Genomic DNA, 25,388 nt, shown 5'->3' with positions numbered 1-25,388 from the left:
TCTTATAAACATCACACACATTAATTAATTATTATAACAGTAGCATAGGTGGGTCCTGCACTAATAGCCTCCCTGTTTTACAAGAAGAAATCTGGGCATCAAGAGGGTAACTTGCCAGCAGTCACACAGCTGGGCAGAGGAAGAGGAGATTCAAGCCCAGGAGTCTGGGTCCAGAATCCATGAGGAAGGATTCACCAGGGCGTTTGTACACCGAGCTTGGTCTACACAAACAAATGCCTGCTTCATGAGCACCTAGTTAGCAACTTTTCCCTCTTCACCAACCAATAATGTCATCAGCATTCACCACAACCTTGGTCAGCATGGACTTTCAAGCAATGGGTTGTTCTACTGTCAGGGCTGAGAGCAGTTGCTTAGTATTTTGGGTTTTGTCTTTTTTGTAGTGTTTTTTTCTGCTTTTAAGTGTGGTAGGAAAACAAGTTTACCACAGTGCCTGGAACTCAGAAATCCTGAAAGAAGGGAGGGACAGCTGGGGGAGGAAGGAGAGAATGAGCTTTGGAAAATTCATGCAGTCTGATGCCAAAGGCAAAAATGATCAAGTGAGGGGCGCCTGGGTGGCTCAGTTGGTTAAGCATCATCCAGCTTGGTCTCAGGCCATGATCTCAGGGTTTGTGAGTTCCACAAGAAGAGCGTACGGAGCTCTTCGCTGTTAGTGCAGAGCCGGCTGTGGATCCTCTGTCCGCCTCTGTCCGCCCCTCCCCCACTCATGCGCGCGCGCGTTCTCTCTCAAAAATAAATAAATATTAAAAAAAAAAAAAAAAAAGATCAAGTAAAGTGCTCCCGCCCAGCGGTGCCCCCACCCTCCCAGCCTCTATCAAGGTGGGGGGTTAGTAGTCAGGACCACTTCTCACTTGTCCCTTACAGGGGCTCCTTGCCTCGGGGTGGGCTACGGTCTGTCTCAGGAGAATTCTGAAGGGTGAGAGGAAAGGGAGACTGCAGACTTCGGGCGGAGAGGCCAGGGCACCGCGGCCACGCCGCGTCCTGCCTGGACACAGGCCAGTCCCTTCGGAGCCGACCTGCGCAGCCTTAAAAGAGGCCCCGCCTCCTACCCCACCCTCTCCCCCGCCCCTCCACGCCGTCCCGCCCCCCCGCGGCCCTCTGTCCCGCCCATCCACGGCGCCCCGCCCCTGCAGACCTCCGCCCCGCCCCCTGTGCGGCGGCCTAGGCCCTGTTTACCCGCGGTGCATGGTGGGGCTGTCGCCTGGGACAACCCAGCCACCCGACAGTCTCTTGGCGTTGCAGAGCGAGCGCGGCGGCGGTAGCATGCACCCGGCCTTCTCATCCTCAGCGCCCCTGGCGAGCCCCGACTACTACGAGAGGCTGGGCCGCCTCCAGCACGGGCTGCGGGACAGGTACGGCCTACCCGGGGCGGGGGCGGGGAGTGGGCCTGGCCGAGGGTTAGCTGGTGCCCTAACCCCTGTTCCCTGCCACTCCCCGCGCCGTGTTTCCCAGGGCCCGGATCCGCCCGCGACGCCCCCCGCCCCCCGCCCCAAGTTTCTGGTGGGGCCTGGAGGACAAAGTTTACCAAATACCGTGGCCCACTGCCTTTATTGGAGGTCTCTGCCGGAAGATGCGGCCGCATCACTGCATGTGCCTAGAAGTGAGAGTGGGATTCTCCTGCCTGTCACTCTCAATCACGCCTTGTGAATTTCTCTACTCCCCTTCTACACGCCTCCTCCCCTGTCTCTCTTCAAATTGTCATCCCACCCTGACAGCTGCACTGCATCAATGATGACAAGTCCAGGAACGCAGGCGGGGAGTGTGTGTGTGTTTGTGTGTGTGTGTGTGTGTGAGAAACATATGCAGGAAACATTTAAATGCAGGAAGCATTTTGGGGAGGAACGAGGGCTGGCCAGATTTCCAGCAGAGGTGAAATTTACAGCAGAAGTCCAGCTTCCAGAGGGTTCATCATACTTTGATTAAGACATGAAAGATGAGAGCCACTGAAAACAGCTAGATCTGAGAGCACAGAGAGAAAATTATAAAGCAATTTATTATAAATAACCACATAAAAGATAAGTTGTTGGAACTATTATTTAGCTGCTAAATTAATTGGAGTTGGAAATCTCATTAGTTGACAAGAAAGGAAATAGATATTTGGATCACTTGATAAACAAAGCGTTTAATGAATGTTAAAAGTTACAAAATCATTTCAGTGAAGAGGAGAGCTTTGTGTGTGACAATTCTAAAATGACAACAATAATTACATGTAAAGGCAGGAGTAAGTGGTTATGAAAAGGAATTATATTCATCTTATCCTAGATTTAATTCTTGTCAAATATTTATAGAGCATCCACAACAGGCCTCCATAATTGTCCTCACCATATTTTATCCCTCAGTCCTTTTCTATATCCTATTTTTCTTTCTGACATATTGCCACTCACCCACTCTGGGGACCTCCTCACCTCCAACTTAAAAAAAAAATATCACTTCCTGCAGTGCTTTCCATGTGGCAAGTATTGATCAACCCATTCTCTAAATTATGTGATCTCTATATTTTTGTAGCACTGTAGACAAGTGGCTTAAGTAACTCGCTCCCTGCTGAGATGCAGAATTCCAAGAGGACAGGAACCATATCTAGCTGGATCTTTCGCTGATAATAGAGTAGCTGAGGTGGAGGAGGAACTTGACAAATGTTTGTTGAGTGAATGGCAGAAATCCCAAAGTCAACCATCCAGGGTCCAGCTGTTATGAATGTTTTATATACAACACTGTAGCCACCCATTGTCACTAAATCATGACCATTTTTAGTCAACCAGGAAAAGTGAACAGTATGATATTTCAAAGACAGTATTAAATGTTTGCACACACCTTATAGTTAAAAGACAAGACACTGGTCTGCACATTAGTGCACCCAAAGTGCTTTTTGACTCTGTTTTGCCAGAAGAATAGCTTAGTTATCTAAGGCCTTCTGTTATCTCTTAGCCCAACTTCTTTTTTTTTTAATGTTTATTTTTAAGAGACAGAGTGGGGGACACAGAATCTGAAGCAGACTCTGAGCTGTCAGCACACTTAACCAGCTGAGCCACCCGGGCACCCCTCTTAGCCCAGCTTCTAATTTTAAAATGTTACTGGTTCAAATGGCATTCTTTTTGAACTAAGTTCATTGTGAGTTATCATTTTTGCTTCCATGCTAGGAACACCTGGCTGCTTATAGTCCTTATGGTATAATAACTGTAATGATTAGTACTCACTTTATGTTTAACACTTAATGTTTTAACTGTTAAGCAAGGTGAGGCTGTTGAAATTATATAAGGAATTCAAATCAGATTTTATAGCCTATTCACGGTTCTGCATTTGGAGGTTTTAAATTTATTTTTTTACTTAGTACAAATCTGTTGCAGTGTGTATTCATATTTCATTTTAAAAGTCCATAACTATCTCCAATGCATAGTAAGCACAGAGGCAAATAACTTTGAATACAGAGAAACTTCAGTAGACATGTGGAAAGTTGGTTTCTACTCTAGGAACAGTTGTGTGACCTTGAGTAGTTTGTTCAGCTTCTCTGAACCTTAGTTCTTCACCAGAAATGAAGAGCATTGAATTATATGTAAGGTAAAACCATAGGTTTTTTTTTTTCCTCTAGTAACTAGCTTCATACTAAAAAAGTTGAAATCTGTAGTTTTGCAGGGTGCCTGGGTAGCTCAGTCAGGTAAGCATCTGACTATGGCTCAGGTCATGATCTTGTGATCTGTGAGTTCAAGCCCTGCATTGGGCTCTGTGCTGACAGCTCAGAGCCTGGAGCCTGCTTCAGATTCTGTGTCTCCCTCTCTCTCTGCCCCTCCCCCGTGCGCTCTCTGTCTCTCTCTCTGAAAAATAAATAAACATTAAAAAAAAAGGAATCTGTAGTTTTGCAAAGCAACAAGTAATGAATATCATTGTTTGTATCCTATTTGACTGTTTGAGTGTACTTGCTTTTTGTTTAGTTTTGGTTTTTAACCAATTTCAGTGACTGCAAGGATTGTAAAACTTCAGAGTCCTTTTAAAATCTGCATCCCTGGATCATCACAGCTGCTTTATCAGTCCAGAAATTTCCTGGAGGTGGGAGATTAAAAAAAAAAAAAAAAAAAACTTGCCCTTTTCTGGCCTCCTTAGAGCTGGGACATTGTGGTGTTAGCTCTAATAACTGGGCCTTTCTCTTGTAAGTGGTATATTTCTAGCCCAGATTGTCTCAGCTGTAGTCACATGTAGGTGTACTTATATAGTCTTAATTTTTTCCTCTTTGTATATGGTGTTTTCTCTGCACTGTGGTGAAATCAGTCATAGAATCTTAAAGAGCCTGCTGGAGTGACTCATTACCGTGTGTGTAGTGCCACGAGCACGGTAGAAACATGTGAGTGGAATTGACTCTTATAATTATATAAAAACATCCCTTTAAAAGGCCCATTAACCAGCCCCAGTTCTTTCAATGCCAGTATTGATTCAGAGTGAGATATCATAATGGTCCAGAAATTGATTCTAAGGTATTAGTTGAGTAAAGCTGAAGTTGGTGTTGAGGCAAAAACAGAATAAAAAGTGGCTTAAAAGGAGAAAAGGGAACCATGTGGCTCTGCTGTAAAGACCACCCAGCTGTGTTAACCTTTGAATGGTCCAGGGGCACCTGGGTGGCTCAGCTGATTGAGCATCTGACTCTTGATTTTGGCTCAGGTCATGATATCACAGTTGTAGTATCAAGCTCCATCCTGGGGCTCTGTGCTGAACCTGCAGCCTGCTTAGGATTCTCTCCCTCTGCCCCTCCCCTCCTGTGTGAGCTCTCTCTCTCAAAAAACAAAAACAAAAACAAAAAACAGAGCACCTGGGTTGCTCAGTGGTTAAGCCTCCAACTCGGTTTTGGCCTAGGTCATGATCTCATGGTTCATGGGTTCAAGCCCTGCTTTGGGCTCCGTGCTGACAGTGCAGAGCCTGCTTGGGATTCTCTCTTTCCTCTCTCTCTCTGCCCCTCCCCTGCGCTCTCTCTCTCTCTCTCAAAATAAACAAACATTAAAACAATGGTCCAGGTGAGGGGTGCAGGTGACGGAAACCATAGGCTATGGATACACATCCCGGGGCTGGTGTTTCAGATATTCTGAAATAAAGATTTAGTATGTAAGGGTTGCAAGAGATCCTCCCTGTAAACCTTTCTCTGGCTTAAAAAAATTTTTTTTTAATGTTTATTTGTTTTTGAAAGAGAAAGAGCAAAAGAGGGGGAGGGGCAGAGAGAAAGGGACACAGAATCCGAAGCAGGCTCCCGGCTCTGAGCTGTCAGCACAGAGCCTGACACGGGCGCAAACCCACAAACCGCGAGATCATGACCTTAGCCGTAGTCAGATGCTTAACTGACTGAGCCACCCAGGCGTCCCTCTGTGGCTTTTTATTGAGGGAGATGTTTTGTTTTACGTCTTAAATTTAAACTAGAAATGAAGGACAGCATTCTGAAGCTCTGCAGTGTGGTGAGGAGGTTGGGGAAAGGGCCTGTGATTAAGAGTTAATGAGACTAGCATTACGTTGTCTGGAGCGTAAGGCCAGAAAGTGTTTGCGATTTTTCACCATATGAAGTGTCATAATAGAGAAGTGTGACCTGCAGATGTCTGTATGTACTAAAGACAGAGCAGGAACAAAGAAGTTTTATCTTTGTGATTAAAAAGAACTTGCTGCACGGGAGATGATGGATTCCCAAAAAGGCTGTGGTCCTTTTTCACTAGAGGTCATAGGTGAATTTTTAAAATTATTTTTATTTTTAATTTTTTAATGTTTATTTATTTTTGAGAGAGAGAGAGAGAGAGAGAGAGAGAGAGAGAGCAGAGAGAAAGAGGGAGACACAGAATCCAAAGCAGGCTCCAGGCTCTCTGCTCTCAGCATAGAGCCTGATGTGGGTCTTGAACCCCTGGACTGTGAGATCATGACCTGAGCTGATGTTGGACACTTAACTGACTGAGCCACCCAGGCACCTCAAAATTATTTTGAATTAAATTCAAGCTTACAAAAAAAGTTGCAGGTGTCTAGTATTCCCCTCACCCAGATTCCCAACTCTTAACATTGAATTCCATTTTTTTCTATTTTGTCTATCAACCTGTTTAAAATCATTAGTCTTTTCTGAACCATTTGAGAACTACAGAAATGATGCCCCATTACTCCTAAAAATTGTCTATTTCCAAAAAGGGATGCTCCCTTACATGATTACCCTATAACTCTCCCAGTAAGAAAATCAACACTGATTGATACCAGTACCCAGACTCCAATAAAATTTCACCATGTGTCCATTTTGCCAACTGTCCCAAGGCTGTGTTTTTCCTTTAATGGTCCAGGCTTCCATCTGTGCACCCATGTTGCCATGTCTCTTTAGTCTCCCCAGACCCAGTCTGGAGCTATTCCTTAGTCATTTCCTGTCTTGTGTTCCTGAAAGTTTCATAGAGTACAACTTTCATTCCAGAGGGTGATCCTCAAGCTGGGTCCATCTGATGGTTCCTCATGACCAGACTCTGATCTCGTTTCTTGACAAAAATAGCATAGAAATGAAGCATGACATCAGGGGCACAAGGTCATAGATACACTTAGGGTCTTTCTGTCTTTGTAATTTAGTGACAGCTAGCTGACTGTCCAGTCATTCATTCTATATGAGCTAAGTGTTGAACATGAAATCTTAGAAGAGGAAAAAGCGACTAATAAAAATTTCTAACATGGAAGCACTTATATCGTATTTCCTTCATTTCTTTTCTAAGTTCACTCTTAGAAGATGAGAAAGTAAAGATCTGTGTGGAGCTACTACTTAAAAAAATGGTGTCTCTGAATTTTTTCCTTGTAATCTTTTTTTTCCTTTTTAGGCATGGGCATACCCCAATTAAGGAATAGATTGTGGGGTGCCTGGGTGGCTCAGTCGGTTAAGCGTCCAATTTTGGCTCAGGTCATGATCTCATGGTTTGTGGGTTTGAGCCCCACCTTGGGCTCTGTGCTGACAGCTCAGAGCCTGGACTCTGCTTTGGATTCTGTGTCTCCCTCTCTCTCTGCTCCTCCCTCACTCATGCTTTGTCTCTCTCTCAAAAATAAATAAACATTAAAAAAAAAAGATAGATTGTGTTGCCCAAGCCAAGATTCAGTATTTGGATTTTGGACCCCATTTTCCCATTAACAGAATTTGGTTAAATGGAAGTTTCCATTCTAGATTATGCTAAGCAAAGAAATTTACTTATAATGCAACTAACTTTTGAGATTTTTTTTTTTAGAAGGGAAAATATATCTGAAGGAAAACGGAAACTAATAATTAAGAGTTCCAAAATGGAATGTGGGCTCAGCCCCTTTCCCTTAGCAGGCCACCTGAGGTCACCTTCTGTTTGGATATGTCTTTGATTCACAGTCTTTTTTTTTTTTTCTTGGCATTTTTCTTGCAGACATTATGTGATTTCTCTTTTGGCCTTTAGTTAGTATTAATTTAGATTAGCAATTTGGCTTCAGTGGAAGCTGGTATGTTGGTGGTAGAACAGAACCCCCCATGGTCAAACCCCCCAAGGGCTCTTTCTGGGATTGGGATGGCTAGTCCTGTTCAGCAGCTTTACCCCGTAGCCCCTTGGCTTTGGCTATTGCCACCTTGTCTGCTGCCCAGTTTCCCTTCCTCTTATCAGGCTTGGGCATATAGGTGTGCAGAGTAAGGTCTGTCCTCTAGCTTATTGCCAGCAGTCACCTGAACAACACAAGCTAATAAATCTTTAGTGGAGTAGCTCTATGGAATGGCAGTCAGTGACAGATCATGATGTTACAAAGATATAGAAAGAAATTCCTCCAAATTTGAAGTAATTGTGTTAGGGGACTTGATCTTTATTAAATGTGAATGGGGTTGGGCCTACTTTTCAGAGACATGGCTCTACCCAAGTCTGGTTGGGAGTAGAGCAAGCCACCAATCTTCACTCCAAGGTGGATTTGTGGAAGTGTGGTGTCTTGACCTGGCAGGACCCCTATCATGCATATGCCACTGTCCAGAGAAATCTGGCCATATTATATTTTATGTATTCATGTTTCTTATTGTCTGTCCTTCCCCACTTCTCTCTCTCTCAAAAAAAAAACAAATACAAAAACAAATTCAGGGCACTTGGGTGGCTCAGTGGTTAAGCCTCCAACTCGGTTTTGGCCTAGGTCATGATTTCATGGTTCGTGGGTTCAAGCCCTGCATTTGGCTCCATGCTGACAGTGCAAAGCCTGCTTGGGATTCTCTTTTTCCCTCTCTCTCTCTGCCCCTCCCCTTCTCTCTCTCTCTCTCTCTCTCTCTCTCTCTCTCTCTCTCTCTCTCTCTCAAAATAAATAAATAAACATTAAAACAATGGTCCAGGTGAGGACTAGAATGTCAGCTGCTTGACAGCAGAGGCCTTGGTTGTCTTGTTCCCCATGTTAGTCTTCAGGACTAGAACAGTGCCTGGCTCATCATGGAACTCAAGAAATTCTTATTGAATGAATGAATCTACCTTCCAGTCTTTTCTTAGTGCATTTCCCCCATTTACTTTGAAAATCTTGTTCTTTTTACTTCATATTGGTATCGTTTTGCTTTCTAGACTCCCATGGTGACTACCAAATGTTTTTGTGACTTGAGTTTCAATCAGCTGGCATTTTCTGCTTCTTAGAGAGTCCAGAGATGCATTCTCACAAAGGTGTAATTTCAAAAGAGATCATGTTCTAAATCCAGCTGCTTATTACTTATCAGTGTAATTTATTCATAAAGTGTTTTCTTTCTATTTTATAGTGAAAAAAAGAGACTGGACCTGGAAAAGAAACTTTATGAATATAATCAGTCTGATGTATGCAGGTAAGATGTGATAGTGGGAATAGTTTTTAAACCAATTGGCATATGTTAATCAAAAAAGTGTAACCCTAATGTATGTTACAGATACCATAATTGCAGTACTTTTACCATTCTCTTATGTCTAATATATAATCATTTCAAGTAAATACTGAAATTTAATATAATCACTATCAAATGTAGGAATAAATTTGGCTAAATTTTGTGTAAGATGATTTTATTTTCGCTATTTGGTATTCGTGGTATTTCAGAATCTATTTTGCTTAAATGTCTGAGGAATAAGATGCATCATAGTCTTTATCTTTTTGATCACAATTTAAACACATTGAGCTTGTGTAATGATTAAGGCATAATGACTATAGCTGACCTTTCAACAAACTGTTGAAGGCAGAGTTACGTGATGTCTCATTTGTTCATGGATATTTGACAATGCCTGTGAAAATTATTATGAGCAATGGATAATATAAATGTTGTCCTTTCCAGGTTACTTAATCTGAAGAGCCAACTTTTAATATTTTTAATTCTATTTTATGTAAATTGAACTTCATCCTTAAGCCAAATGTGTGGTATTACCTCCAATATTATTCATATGAAAAATTTCTGGCTATGATAGCATTAATTTTGTGATTTAGCCACATCATAAGATGAGTGAGAAATGAAAACACCTCATCCAGAAGAGAGATTTAAAACCAAATCACCCATCAGGTCCATTTATTTCCTCCTATGCAAAATTATTCTTTGGTTTTAGGATTGAGTGTACTTCCAAGGATACCAGTCATGGTGGACATTGATATGTCCCCAGTAGTTCTAGAAGAGACAAGAAGCCAGTAAAATAGTGTAAGGAATAGCAGTGTTATGGATGCCATGGCCTCAGAAGTGGGCCCAAGTCTGAGAGCATCTGTGGCAGCTGCCATTTTTCTAGACTGCAGCCAAGAGGGTGGCCAATGGAGTGTAGACTTTTCCTGCAGCCTGGTTGGGGGCGGCTTCCTGGCATAATGGTGATGGGAAGGGGGAGGTAAGAAGAGACTGGAGACTTTTAGCAAGCTGTCAGTTTGCTGAGTCTGTTCCCCTCTTGTTTCCTAGAAGACAGAGGGTATGATTTGCTAAAAAATATCCTTTCTTTGACTGCCCAACAGGATAAAATCCAAACTGTCTAACATGGCTGTTTCAACCTGGTTTCCCCCCGAGAAGGCAGAGTCTGAGATAAGGGTTTGTATGTAGATGGTAGTTTATTTTAGGAAGTGGTCACATAAAACTGACAAGCAGGGCTGGGAAGAATGAAATAGGAGCTGGTCACTGCTGTGGGCACCTGGGGCTCCACCCTTTTAGATCTTCAGAGGAGCCATGTAGATTGCCTCTCTGCTCCTCACAAATGTTCACTCAAGAGAAGGAAGGGGGGCCATTTACCTATCCGTAATCCCACATTGGACAGGGCCACCAGGGAGGTGTTAACTCCTTCTCACATCCATGCTGCAAACACAGAGAAGCAGCCCTGGAAAAGCAAGATACCAGGTGCTACCATGGCTGGAGAGGAAATGCTGGGCCAGGAGGATGTAAGGAGGGCCTGAGAAGTATCCGGAACAACAGCTTACCAGACCCTCCATTATCTTCCCCTGGTTCATTTTCATCATCACCCTCTTTCATCAGCCTCCACTAACATGTTACACAGAATCTTCAGTGTCTGAAGCATGACAAGGACTTTCGTAGTATCATGTAAGCAGGTGGGTTTTGTTACCAGGGACTTCTGTTCAGTCTGAGCCCCACCAGCAGTTAGCCATGTGCCATTAGGATAATTACTTCAACATTCTGTACCTCCATTCCTTTATCTGTCAAATGGGGATAATGGTAGCTATGAGGACTTAACAGAGCCTTAAAGCAGTATCTGGCCCTGTGTAAGAGTCAATAATTTATTATTTGTTGCTATTTTTAAAATCAGTATTACTGTTATTCTTCTTAATTATTGCCTTTAAGCTTTCCAACATACTATTTCCCCTGACTGAGTGTTTCCCCTCATCTTCTCACCCTTGCTTTCCCCAGTTTTGGGTTTAATTCTCACCCACCCTTCATGTCTAAACTAAAAATTAATTTCTGTTGGGAAGGCCTTCCTGACCCCTTCAACTGGGTCAGATTGCCCACTCTGTAAGAGTCCCTGGCAGTTTTCCCTCTTAGCATTTATCACACTGCATTGGACTCATCTAATTTTTTGTTTTCCCTGTTGACTAGTGAGTGGCTTTCCTATTCACAGTACTGCACATATGAATGACTGCACGAGTGGGTGGATGACTGAAGTGGTGAGCTTTGAAGGTTCATGTGGGCAGGAATGAAACTAGACTTTGGGTGGAGAAGGCATGGTTACTATTGTATGTACTCCAGCTGGACACTGGCCACCACCAGCAACTTCACCAGGTGCCTGCATGTGGAAGACAGTATGTTAGGTTCCACCTCCATTATTGTCGCTCAGCGTCGAAAGTGGCAGACATGGGCAACAATAAAACCAGTTTTAAGTTTTTTTTGTTTCAGAAGGAAAAATGGGGACAGCCAACCAAGGTCAAAAGCACAAAATTATTAGCATTATAAAGAATTTCTTGAAAATTTTTGGCTTAGGTGTAGAGGTTTAAGGTCTATTGCTGATGAATTTTTTTCCATTTTCTTATTTCTTTTTTTAAAATTTATTTTATTTTTTAAATTTACATCTAAGTTAGTTAGCATATAGTGCAACAATGATTTAGGTGTAGTTTCCTTAATGCCCCTTACCCATTTAGCCCATCCCCCCTCCCACAACCCCTCCAGTAAACCTCTGTTCTCCATATTTAAGAGTCTCTTATGTTTTGTCTCCCTCCCTGTTTTTATATTATTTTTGCTTCCTTTCCCTTATATTCATCTGTTTTGTATCTTAAAGTCCTCATATGAGTGAAGTCATATGATATTTGTCTTTCTCTGACTAATTTTGCTTAGCATAATGCCCTCTAGTTCCATCCACGTAGTTGCAAATGACAAGATTTCATTCTTTTTGATTGCCGAGTAATACTTCATTGTGTGTGTGTGTATGTATGTGTGTGTACATATATATATATATGTATATATGTATATATATGTATATATGTATATACGTATATACATATGTACATATATACATGTATATATGTACATATGTATATACGTATATACATATATATATATATATATGTACACACACATACATACACTTTTTTATCCATTCATCCATCAATGGACATTGGGCTCTTTCTGTACTTAGGGTATTGTCGATAATGCTGCTATAAACATTGGAGTGCTTCAAAGCACCATACCTGTGTCCCTCGGATAAATGCCTACTAGTGCAATTGCTGGGTCATAGGGTAGTTCTATTTTTAATTTTTTGAGGGACCTCCATACTGTTTTCCAGAGTGGCTGCACCAGTTTGCATTCTCACTAGCAATGCAAAAAAGATCCTTTCTCCACATCCTTGCCAACATCTATTGTTGCCTGAGTTGTTAATGTTAGCCATTCTGACAGGTGCAAGGTGGTATCTCATTGTGGTTTTGATTTGTATTTCCCTGATGATGAGTGACATTGAGCATTTTTTCATGTGTCGGTTGGCCATCTGGATGTCTTCTTTGGAGAAGTGTCTATTCATGTCTTTTGCCCATTTCTTCACTGGACTATTTGTTGAGTTTGAGAAGTTCTTTATAGATTTTGGATACTAACCTCTATCTGATATGTCATTTGCAAGTATCTTCTCCCATTCCATTGGTTGCCTTTTAGTTTTGCTGATTGTTTCCTTCGCTGTGCAGAAGATTTTTGTTTTGATGAGGTCCCAATATTTCATTTTGCTTTAGTTTCTCTTGCCTCCAGTGGCATGTTGCGTAAGAAGTTGCTGCGGCCAAGTTGAAAGAAGTTTTTGCCTGCTTTCTCCTTGAGGATCTTGATGGCTTCCTGTCTGACATTGAGGTCTTTCACCCATTTTGAGTTTATTTTTGTGTCTGGTGTAAGAAAGTGGTCCAGGTTCATTTTTCTGCATCTCATTGTCCAGTTTTCCCAGCACCACTTGCTGAAGAGACTGTCTTTATTCCATTGGCTATTCTTTCCTGCTTTGCCAAAGATTAGTTGGCCATACGTTTGTGGGTCCATTTCTGGGTTCTTTATTCTGTTCCATTGATATGAGTGTCTGTTTTTGTGCCAGTAGTTGCTGATTAATTTTTAATATCTGCAGCATGTTTGCGAATCTGTTTTTAAGGGTGAACTTTTTTGTGCTTTTCATCTTAGTTTTCCTTGATAGAAGAACATGAAAATTGTGAGCACTGAGTAATGTATAGAATTATACTCCTGAAACTAATATTACATAGTGTGTTAACTATACTTGAATTAAAATATATACTTGAATTATTAGATACTTAATAAAAATGTTGAATTATTTTATTGAACTAACAATAGAAATGCTTCATATCACGTACTCTTATGATGTAAAATTTGTGAAGAAGAAAGAGCTAGAACATGCAGGGTTGGTTCTGTGGGAAGAGTGGGCTGCACAACTTGAGCCATTCAGTGTGCCTTTTCATTTATTTGTTTATTCATTATTCATTCATTCACTCATTCATTTTTTGAGAGAAAGTACACTGGAGCAGGGGAGAGGGGCAGAGGGAGACAGAGAGAGAATCTTTAGCAGGCTCCATGCCCAAGGTGGAGCCTGACATGGGGCTCAATCTCCTCGATCTCGGGATCATGACCTGAGTCAAAATCAAGAGTTGGACGCTCAACTGAGTGAGCCACCCAAGCACCCCAATGTGTGCCTTTTGTTTTACACTTTGGATGAGAGTCTCTAAAGGTTTTGTTCACAATTTGAGTAGAGTCACAGCCTATATATTATCATAAAATATTTTAAAATATAGTAGGTTGTTGCAGTTCCTAATAAAATTTTAATATTATCTAAAGGAGAACTTTTTGGGTATTTTAAATTTTAGAATTTCTCAATGTTTATGGATTGTGGTTTGTAGTTTGATTCTATTTCCATATGAGCAGATAGTTCTGAAATTGTCTGTCATAAAAAGAATGCTAATGGACTATTCATCCGACCATGGCCACATAGCCACCGCTCTTGAAACCACATTTAATATTGAGAAAGAAATCCATATAAATCTTTATTGTGTGAATGTTATAATGTAGTCTTGTATACATTTCTCAGGAGAGTTATGCCTGGATGTGATACTCAGTGATGTTGCATTAATTTCTTCTAAAAATGTGTGTACATTCTGCTCTTTAGCTTTCAGTGTTTAGTTAGGTAAAGTATCTCAGAATACATTGTCTCATTAACAATTTTGTTTGAGAAAAATCTCTTTCTTTGATTTGTTAGTGTCTAACTGCATAATTTAAAAATCTGCTTTTATTTTTCTAGAGTTAAGCTGAAGTATGTGAAACTAAAGAGATATCTGAAGGAAATATGTGAATCAGAAAAGAAGGCTCGTACTCGAAACCAAGAATATTTAAAGCGATTTGAGCATGTCCAAGCTCATGTTGGACACTTTACTACAAATACAGAGAAGCTTCAGGAACTAAAGGTAACATCTTGTTTTTCACTATATTTCTCTTTATCTCTCTTTCTTTTGCTAAAATTGGAAGGAAGTAACGAGCACTAAGTTTCAGATCAGTGGTGGTCATTAATGTTCAGTTGTTCATCCATAAGAGAATTGCTCATTTTCTCTGTGATTTATGATGTGGCCAAATTTTGATCAGGGAACTTGAAATTGAATTTTCTTAGATTCTACTTTAGTTGAGGAATTAATGGAATATCTGTACTTTGTTATACTGCACAAATAATTAACTTGTAACAGACATGGGCACTAGTCACTACCTGGCACGTGGTATTTGGTGGCTTCATGACTGAATTTGAGCAGCATTAGGGTTCTCTCCAGAGACCGTTTCCTTCTTTAACGGGTTTTTTCCCTGGGCTCCTCTGTTCCCATCAGGCAGTGTGTTGGGAAACACTGAGGGTAGAACTGGCCCCACGGAATTCACCTTCATACTCCTCATCTGTGCGACCCAGAGCAACTGCTTTCTGCAGCCCTCTCTGATTATGGCATCTCGTTCCTTTAAGGTGCTGGGCAACCTTCTCCTCCACAGATTATGCCCAGTGAGGAGGGCTAGGCCTTTTTTCTCTAAGCAGTTGTGCTGGCCAAGGGTTGTTGCTCATGTTAACCCAACAAAATACTGGTTATAGAAGAAGTTGCCTTTAATTACTTTTTTTTTTTCCTCTAGCAATTTCCCCCACTGAGGCTTTATTTCAGGTACACAGGAAAATGAAAATACTATGCAGTGGTCTGAATGTTTGTGTCCTGAAATTCGTATCTTGAAATCCTAACCCTAATCAAATCCTAACCAAATGTGATGGTGTTCATACCAGGGGCCTTTGAGAGGGGCTTGTGTCATGAGGGTGGAGCTCTCATGGATGAGATTAGTGCCTTCTAAAACAGGCTCTGGAGCACTTCTACCAGGTGAGGATGCAGTGAGAAGGTACTGGCTCTGAATGAGGAAAGAGGCCCTCACCAGAAGGTGACCACACTGGTACCTTGATCTTGGACTTTCCAGCCTCCAGAATTGTGAGCAGTACATTTCTGATGTTTATAAGCCACCCAGTCAGGGATATTTTGTTATAGCAGCCTGAATGGACTAAGATAACTCACATATTCTGTACCCAGATACAGTAGTTGTAAATATTTTGGTATATTTGCTGTGTGTGTGTGTGTGTGTGTGTGTGTGTGTGTGTGTGTACATTTTTTCCTGAGCTGTTGAAAGTATGCTGTGGACACCATAACAGTTCTCCCCTAAATACTTAAGTGTGGATCTCCTAAGAACACAGTCTCCTACACAATCACACTACTATTATCACACCCAAGAAAATTAATAATGATTTCATAATACCACTTAATATCTATCTGATATTTAAATTTCCCCAGTTCCTCCCAAAATTTTCTTTATTTTTCCAGACCAGGAGCCAACTAGGGTTCACATTACATTTGCTATTTTGGTTTTTTGGTCTCTAAATCAAATTTAGTGTCCTACCACTCTTCCTTTTTTTTTTTTTTTTTTTTTTCATGACACTGGCTTTTTGAAGAAGGCAATTTAGTTGCCTGTATAATGACTCACATTCAGAATTTGGTTATTTCTTTGAGGTATAATTTAACTGGAAATTTGGATTAGATCAGCACTGCCCAATAGAACTTTCTGTAGTGATAGAAATGTTCCCGATCTATACTGGTGCTAATTTAGTAGCCACTAGCCACACATGACTACTGAGCACTTAAAATGTGGCTGTGACACTAAGGACTGAACTTTTAATTTTGTTAATTTTAATTGGTTAAATTTAAATAATCACAGCTGAGGTTACATACATCCTACTGTATCCCATCAGGAGGCTTATGAGTCGTGATGTCAGGTGGTCTGACCTGAGTGAGGTTGAGTTTGATGCATTGCTTAAGATGGCAAGCTCTAGATCTCTCTTATAAGGACCTTTTTTTCCATTTGCAACTGAGCATATAATCTGTGGAGTGATAGTTTGACATCTTGGGAACATCTTGTTTCTAAATAGCCTTTTACTTAGTGGTTTTAGGATCTGTTAGTGATGCTTGAATCAGTGTGGTGGAGGTTGTGGAATGGGGATTTTCTAATTTAATCTTCCTCTTTATTAGCTTAAATTGTTCTATAAAGAAGAGCTTTCTTTCTTTTCTCTCCTCTTTCTCTTTTTTTAAGTATCACCATAGACTTACAAATTTTTACTTAGTATATTATCAATTACTGTAGTTATTATTTTTGTTGTTTGTATTTCTCCAAATTTTGCTTGGGAGTGTCTCTTCAAATTGGCTTCTGTGTCCTTTTGGCCTGACCTCATTAATCCTGAGCCTTCTTTGCTTTGGGGCACAACATGTTCCAGGTTTACTTTGTACACCGCTGCCTCAGACATGGAATTAGCCTCTTTTCCAAGGAGCTGTGGTTCCTTTTAGTGGGGAAGGGTATTTAGAAACCAAGATCTGGAAGTAGATGTGCTCAAACAATAGCACGTTTTAGCTACAGCACTACAGTTTTTTTTTTCTTTCTTAGTTTTCAAGTAGAATACTTAACATCCAAAAAGTAATTATTATAAAATTGTAAATCTCTTTGCTGTTCAGAGATTTTACAGAGAAAGTAAAAGTGATGGACAAAGCAGGGAATTTTGCCTTCCCAATAGAAAAAAGGAAATAATAGAAGTTTTCCTTTTATTTTCACATTGATGCTTTTTTTACTTAATTATTGATTTGATGACATAGCTAAATGTGAGAGGGAGGAATTTGAAAGGGAGAATCCATACTTTTATATTGAGAGCATTTTAAAATGGATAAGGAATGCCTTTAGAGAACAGTCTGTGATGGCACAGAAGAGCAGATCATGTAGCTACAGTTGGGAAAGATGGGAGCACCATTGGGAGTCACCCTGAGTCCAAAGCTGAATGCAGGCAGCAATCTTTGAAACTCCAGCCAGTGACACCACTTACCTCAGCAAGCTGTACAGTAAGCAGAGATTCAGAGTGGGGAATGTTTGCCATGCTGTCTTCCCATTCCTTTCCTCCTCTTCATTTCATCTTGGTATCCAGTGGTAGCCTTAGGAAGGCTGGAGTCTGCCCCACTCAGGTAGCAGATCTTTACCTCCACTGATTGACCACATGTAAGTCTTAGGAGAAAGGTGTTCTGGGGAAGCATATTGCCCACACACCCCACAATGCTAGGGGTATTTCCCCTTGAATAGAATATAGTTGATGCAAATGGACTAATAATTGGTAGAGTTCCAGAAAGTGAAACGAAATGAGGCAGTATGTGAGAAGTGGGGATTTGGCCCAAGTTGTATTAAGTGAATTTCTCCCTTTTTGTAAGACTGTAAGACTATTTATTATATAATATTAAAATCTTTTTAAATGGGATAAAGGCAAACATATTTTATGAATTTTTTTATTTTAAACTGATTTTATGAATTATACTACTTTGGGGTCCTATGATAATTTTCAGGGCTTTTAAGGATGTTGATTTGTCATGTCATTTTGAAAACACGGTGTTGTGGCTATATTGCTACTTGTCAGATAAAGAGGCCAACTAAGCTCAGTTCAAGAATATAAATATTAGTAGTACTGTGAAGATTGTGTCCTTCTCTCCCCCTTCCTGCTTCTACTCCCCCTCCCTGCGTTGGTGCTTGTCGAAGAGCCCCAGTTGGGCCTTAAAGCAGGTGTTTTGGTGCCCTTTGTGCTTATCTCAGGTTGGGTTCTCCTGAAGTGGACCCTGAGACAAGGATTCAAATGTAAGTGGTTCATCTGGGAAGTGCATGGGATGTCAGGAGGCAAGTGGGGAGGTGAAACAGGGAAGGACAGGTAGCTGGAAAAGGGTATATATACACTAGTATATACATACACAAATATATATATATATATATATATATATATATATATATATATATATTGCTGTTCAGAGATTTTAATATATATATATATATATATGTTTGTGTATGTATATACTAGTGTATATATACCCATATATGTTTATATATATATACAAATATATATTTTATATATATACACAAATGTATGTTTTATATACATATATGTATATATGTGTGTACATATATAAATTGTGTGTGTGTGTGTGTGTATATATATATATATATATATTTTTTTTTTTTTTTTAAACCAGCCTCCACAACTCCCCACAGGCCTGACCACCCTGACCCGAAGCGGATGGGCGACCCCCCCAAAGGGTCTTTAAACCTCCGCGCCGGCGACGCCCTAGGTACCTGGACAGGGTGAGGGCGAGCGAGGTGGGGGACCAGGGGCCGCAAGCTGCCACCTCAACACTGACGCCTTAAGGGCCCCGCAAGGGCGCCAGCCCCAAAGCTGCCGTGCTGTTGTAGGCCCAACGGGCAACCGCCCAACAGGCCTCGCCGCCGCCACCACGGGACGCCATCATCCCACCTCCCCCAACAACCCCCATGGAAAAGGGTGTATTATCAAGCCAACTACCATAGTCAGCATCTGGAACTTAACTTACAGGGAAACCCTGGCAAATGGTTCCGAGCATTTGGAATATGCAGACATGGCTCCTGAGCATCACTGATTAAAGGCTGATGACAAAGAGATGGGGGGAGGAGAAATTAACCACAGGCTCCTTAGGCACAGAGACAGGAATGTTGAGACTTAGGAGCACCCAAAAGGGTCCCAGGGACATGTGTGGAGCATGGCATCTGTTTCAGCCTTCCCCATTCAAGTGCCAGGCATGAGGCTGGTATGTCAGGGCATTCAGGGAGAGTCCCCATCTGATGATATCTCTCATCTGCCTGAAATCCTTGAGTGCTTGCTCAGCCTTTCAGGATAAAGCCCAGATGCTGGCGTCTGCCTGCATACCACCCTGCAGCTCAACCTTATGACCCTTAACACACACATGTCCTTTCTCATTTCTGTCTCACACAAATATACAGACATGTGCACATTTTTTCTTCCCTACTGCCTCCCTTCACCTCCTTCCTCTCTCCCCATCTCTGCCTCCCATCTCTGCTCACTCTCTGCCCACGCTCTGCTCTCCCCGAACCTGTCTCCTCCATTTCCCCCCATCTCTTATGCAATATTCCCTCCACTCCCATGTCTTCCCACTGTCCCTCTCCATCTTTTATCTTCCAATCATGTGCGCATTCTTTCTCTTACACACTAATACACTCACTCACATGCATCCAAGTTTTAAACATGCTGACTGCTATATTTTCTTGAAAGCATCACATCATTTCCTATCTTCTTCAACTAGAAGCCCTCTCTCTCTCTATCCTGCCTTAGGTCTGGGCCGTAATTATCTCAGTAAGCACTTCCTTCATAGTGTTGTCATTGCTTACATGTCTGTTTTTCCACCTCGTTGTGGGCTCCTCATCTTACTATTTCAGTGCTGTCAGTATCTGGGCCACAATGTGGCACATAATAAGCACTCAGTAAGCTTTGAGAACACCTCCCTATTCTTTAAGCACTCAGTAAGCACTGGGACTTCTCCCTTGACTGAAAATTAATTCTGTATTTTTCAACTTGCTCTCTTCTGGACCATGAACAACTATGTGAGAGCTAATGTGGTATTGGTTCTATCCTGTGTTATACCTTCCCAGGAGCATTTCTGTTTAATAGCAGAGGCACTCTGAAGATACAATGTCACTATTTAAAGATGTGATTCTTGTTGGAAATTCAGTCATTAGGGTATATGTGCCTACGAGGGATAAAATTTGAAGAGAACAAATATTTGAGCCCTCATTCGATTCCTACTGAGCATTGTGACAGCCACTCTGGGCAGGGCAGGACCTTCAGGCTCCTGGAGGACAGTCTGTAGCTTTTCCCATTTTTTATCAACCAGAGTGTCTTACTTGTTAATATGTATTAGTTGAATATAAATAAGTGTTCCTGCATACCTTTTTGTAAAAAAACATCTAAAAAGGAAACTCATAGGGGCACCTGGATGGCTCAGTCAGTTAAGTGTCTGACTTTGGCTCAGGTCATGATCTCACAGTTCGTGAGTTCAAGCCCCACTCTGGGCTCTCTGCTGTCAGCACAGAGCCTGGAGCCTGCTTCGGATCCTCTGTCTCCCTCTCTCTCTGCCCCTTCCCCACTCTCTCTAAAAAATAAATAAACGCTTAAGAAATAATAAAAGGAAACCCATATCCTGGAAAAAATAGGAGAAGAGAAAAGACTGTGACTTGTAGTCCTGAGGGTCAACTCAAACAATTTATGTAATTCTCTGTACCCATTTTTTCAACTCTAACATGTGGAAGCTGGGCCAGCAGATCTTAAATGTCTGTTCAGTTCTGTAACCAAGAATTTTTATATAATCCTGGAGACCACTGAAAGAAGGAAGCCTGTTTAAAAAAACAAAAAGGTAGTGGTGGCACTTTCAGGCAAATGGTAATGTGACGAGGGGAATTTGAAGGAATGTAAGTGGGGATACAGAAGAAAAGAAGAAAAGAATGGAAAATGAGATGTGCTATTAACATGGAAACATATCCCAGAGACCTGAAAGATATCCCATGACCTCCACCTCCTTCAGATAACCCCAGATGATCGTCAACAGATTTCATCAGTTGAGCTGAGATGAAATTGTGCACAGCGGGGAAGTGAATAGAAAGTTCTCCTAAATTTAGGTGGGCAGCATCAAGCTCAGTGCTGGGAAGCAATACATTAGCAGACGGAACAAGTTAGTTACCTGATAGGTTGATTCAGTGCTCTTGAGTTCATTAAAATAGGTTTCCCTGGGGGATTTGTGGGAAGAGGGGACTGTCCTTAGAGGTGCTGTGGACTGGCAGATGCTACCGGGCCATGAGAACTTTGGCCCCTGAAACAGCAAATGTAAGAGGAATCTGGGCCACATGGCAAGAAGGGAACAGAGACCTGAATCAGCACCAGACAGAAAGGATGCAGTACAAATCCTGATGTATTGTGGAAATATAATGGGACCTTATCAAAGAAGAAGTGGGGCATAAAACATGGAAAGACTGATAGTTGGAAAAATAGGGCACATGCTCTGCTGTTTTATCATTTTTAGCTAGGGAATTTTTGGAAAGATTTGTCTATACAGGTTTCCAAACTTAAAAAACTTTTAAACATAGTACAACCCTTTATATGCAGATAGAATAGGAGGTGGAGTTGAAAATCCCTGCTCTCCAATGTTTAGGAGGTAAATTTGATGGATAGTAACCAAGTATCATATGTATGAATAAATGGCAAAGAGAACAAAATGTTTGTAGGTGCAAATCTGTGGTCCTAGGGGATGCAGAATTATAGTTTGCATCAGTTTTCAATTTATCATAGCAACTTTTGATTTCAAGTACATTGTTCAGTTTTTATTTGTATCACTAATTTAGGAAAGTACCTACACTACAGTGAATTTTTCAGGTGCATTGAGAGCAATGTAATTTGGACTCTTGAGACTTCTGTTACTATTCTTTATAAAGTCCTAATGCAGTTACAAGTTTTTTGCTGCAGCAGAATGAATTAAACAAAAGTCATGTTTCCATGAGAAAGTGCTCTGTCTTTAGAAGGTATGGCTCTGAAATGATCCCATAATGAGAAAAGTAGGTATAATGCCTGTTGCGTGTTTATAACTGATCTCAAAGAACATAAGAAAATATTTGCAGCCACAGGAACAGAGTTTTTATTTAACCAGCAATTATTTAATAAACCTCAATATTTATTTTGTTTATTTCATAATCCACTCCCATCCCTTTTTAAAGATACTTTCCCTTAGAATCTGTAAAGTATGCCTTTTGAAAGCTCTTGGAGTTGAAAAGTAACTATCTCTGAGTCCAAAGGAGTAGGTAGAACAGAGAGATGTAAATTGTATTGTCTTAATTGCCTTATTTTTAAATCTTTTCTTGGTTTATCTTTTTTACCGGCCTTATAAAACTTTCATTTAATTAGGTATTTCTTTAGATTATTACTGTCATCTATCATGTTAATAGCATTCTGATAGAGAAAAAAAATTCCCTGCTAAACTCTTATTAGAAATGGGGCAGCATGTAATATCTTTTAAGATATTTTGAGGGAAACAAGTGAGTTTTCATGATGATTGTCTGTTTTTTTATATGTCAAAACAAAGCTCAGACCAATTTCATGTTCAGACTAAGAACTAAGGAAACAGTTCTCTGATTATCTCATAGGTGTTTTTCTAATTGCAGTGCATCGCGGCCTAATTTAGAAAATGTTCTGATACTTATCTGTGATGAACCACCATCCGTGAATTTCTTAAGGCTTTAATTACTAACATACTGAATCAAAGCCCTTTTTATGCCTTGCTTTTAAGAAAAAGTCATTTTATGATGGAATCACTTTCATCAATTATAGTGTGATAATGATGCAGGCATCTTCATGTAGTTATTAGTGCCAGAGCAAACTTCATTCCTATGGTGCTGATCATTGATGTTTCCTGTATATTTTTATTCATAGAAAATGGAGTTTGTTTCAAGTCGATGAGCTAGCAAATAATATACTCTGTTCCTGTGATTAGTAGGACCATGATACTAATGTAGATATCTATAAAGATAAGAAGTCTGTAGGATTGATTTCTTTTCCTTTAGAACAAAACTTTTCAGGGTAAACACTGTCTAATGTGCTGCTTTCATAATAAAGTAACTGGATTTTCCTGATAGCTTAATATGCTAAGGTTTTATTCCCTAAATTGATGGAAGACAGTAAGAAGCCATCAGGTCTTATTTAAAAACATACAGCATTTTATAGACCTCAGCTTTTGACATTTTATTTGTGAAATTTTCTATTCTAAGATAAGTTGAATTTCTTAGTAACATCAACTTTTACTTTCTACTTCACTGTTTTATACTCTAAAGACTAAAAAATATAGGCAGATGCTGGTTATAATAAGAGCCACCACAAAATCAAAACTTCGTTTCTGTTTAGACCGAATATGAGGCTCAAATTAAGAAGACACAGCTACTCTCAAAAGATAGACCTGGAATAAAAGGTGAACTGAAAGATGAAGACAGAGAAAAGGTAATAAATTAAAACAATAAGCTTTCTGTTAACAGAGGATTTCTGGAGTGTTTCTCTTTTACTATATTGTTTTAAATAAAATCATCTTATTACAGAGATCTTTTTTATTAAACCTTAAGTATTATTTAAAGACTTATAGAGTATTGCTTTAATGTCTAATTCAATTAAATTTGCTAAAAGGCAGTCACAGCAGGTTTAAAAGAGATAGATTCCAAAGAAAACCTTAGTGTTGTTAGCAGGTGAAATTATGTTTCTCTAAATAATGCTTTGTCGCTGCTTTTTTTCTTCGTTCCAGAAATGTTTTAAATAAAAGGTAAACAAAATATGGAATTTTGCTTTTCTTTGTATATATAATTTTGTACATTTTAACCTTTTCACAGAGAAAGTGGAAAGAAAAGATTGCATATCTAAGCAACAGACAAAAAGACTGGCAAGGAATACTTAAATAAATTCTGCTATGTATCTGCCGTAATGCAGGCTTCTAATCCTGCAGCCTATCTCCATATAAATGATTCTGTTCAAGACCATAGATGTTTTCTTCACTAAAAGCAGTAAAGCTCTTTTAGATGAAATGTCTAAAAACATCTTGTAATAACTTGGAGCATGCTGGCAAGAGTAGTCACTTGTGACTATGGTGAAACCCCCTCAGCCAGTCGATATTGTAATAAGCAAAAATGGTAGCATCACTCCATTATTCAGAAAAGCCAACAGCGTGCTTGTTCCTTAGGCTGCAGCATTCATTAAGAAAAGCTTACTGGGCTGAAAGCTGGAAACAGATGATAACGGGATATGATTTTCATATTTAATGCTTTCCTTGGAAGAGTATGTGTGCTACAGATTGATAGAAGAACCAACTGCTACTTTACTAAAAGACTTTCAGGTTTGCCCTATAGCTACCGATGGAATCATTCAGCCAAGAAATTAACTTTTTCTCCTTTTACCTGCTTTATATATCTGCTAAGCAGGCTGCCTGGCTGCCAGTAAATGTTATTATGCAGTTAACTGTTTGGTATTTAAGACTCTTATCAGAAAAGAAACAGAGGCCACACTATTTTGTTTTTATAGTAGGAGGAAGGTTTTAGTTTTCCTTTTTTCCATGCATTAGCAGGCATTAATCTGAGTTTATAGGAAGTTTTAGTTTTCCTTCCCAAAGATTAAAAAGTTAAAAAACCTAGAATTTAGAGCATTCTTTAAACTGTAAGATACAAAACACCAAGCCCCAGAAACCTTGACCTATATAAAAAGGCCTTTTAATGATAAATGATTTCTGTGCCATTAGATGTATGCCAAATGTGGTATGATGTGATAGACTTCTAAACCATTCAGGCAGTTTTTCTGTTTGACATTGGGTCATGAAATAATTGATGTGTTTTTAATCTATAAGCCGGTTTGTTCTTTCTATGCCATTCCTGATAAAGGCATTCTTAGTACGGCAGTGTCAATGGTACTTAAGTAAAATGGGAGACTTTTTTTTGTATTTGCACTAGTGATCCCTTACCTTACATACAATTACATAGTCTCCTTTTAAGTTATATTTAAAATTAGGGCAAGAGACATACAGCTGACAACCCCTTAAAGACGTTACATATAATAATTAGAAGACAGGTATTTTCCTGTGTACTATAAAGTGTCATCTTAAAAGCTTTGATTATTGACTGTATATAACAATCAATTAGGTAACATTTTGAGAAATTTCTTTCTTGCCTATATTCAATTTCTTATTGGTGTTCCATCAATTAAAAGGTAAATACATTTTAGTAAAATGATGAATTAATGAATCCTTATTATATGCTAATTCCAGAATAATTGCTTATCATATGAGTTACATTTTTTTTCCGGTGGAAATCCATACATGTCTTCTTTAGACAGTCATATGAATTAGTCTCTGTTCCCAGAGTTGTTGGTCTTCAGGTATTGGCCTGAAGCGCAATATGGAGTCACTGGTTGAAGTCAATAAATCGTTTTTAAGCATGTGATCTGTGTGAGAAGCCACAGTAGATCCCCCTATGAATTCCACAGGGCTTGTGCTCAAGGTGCTTCCTACAAGGAGATGTCCTTTCTAAGGCACAAGATAGT

The 25,388-nt window shown here is 40.1% G+C and overlaps 1 protein-coding gene across 1 annotated transcript in view; it reads left to right on the top strand.

The window, feature by feature from the left end:
* Window positions 1-1,154: 1,154 nt before the first annotated feature.
* Window positions 1,155-25,388, top strand: part of KIZ (kizuna centrosomal protein) — a 146,476-nt gene continuing 122,242 nt past the window's right edge. Inside the window, 4 exon segments of the mRNA XM_058684742.1 lie at window positions 1,155-1,370; window positions 8,723-8,785; window positions 14,169-14,331; window positions 23,220-23,312. Coding sequence (XP_058540725.1) covers window positions 1,204-1,370; window positions 8,723-8,785; window positions 14,169-14,331; window positions 23,220-23,312 — 486 coding nt within the window. The 5' untranslated portion in view covers window positions 1,155-1,203.

The sequence above is a fragment of the Neofelis nebulosa genome, chromosome 9 (genome assembly GCF_028018385.1).
Source record: "Neofelis nebulosa isolate mNeoNeb1 chromosome 9, mNeoNeb1.pri, whole genome shotgun sequence".
In the NCBI taxonomy this organism is placed as follows: Eukaryota; Metazoa; Chordata; class Mammalia; order Carnivora; family Felidae; genus Neofelis; species Neofelis nebulosa.
This window is presented reverse-complemented; position numbering and strand designations above follow the sequence as displayed.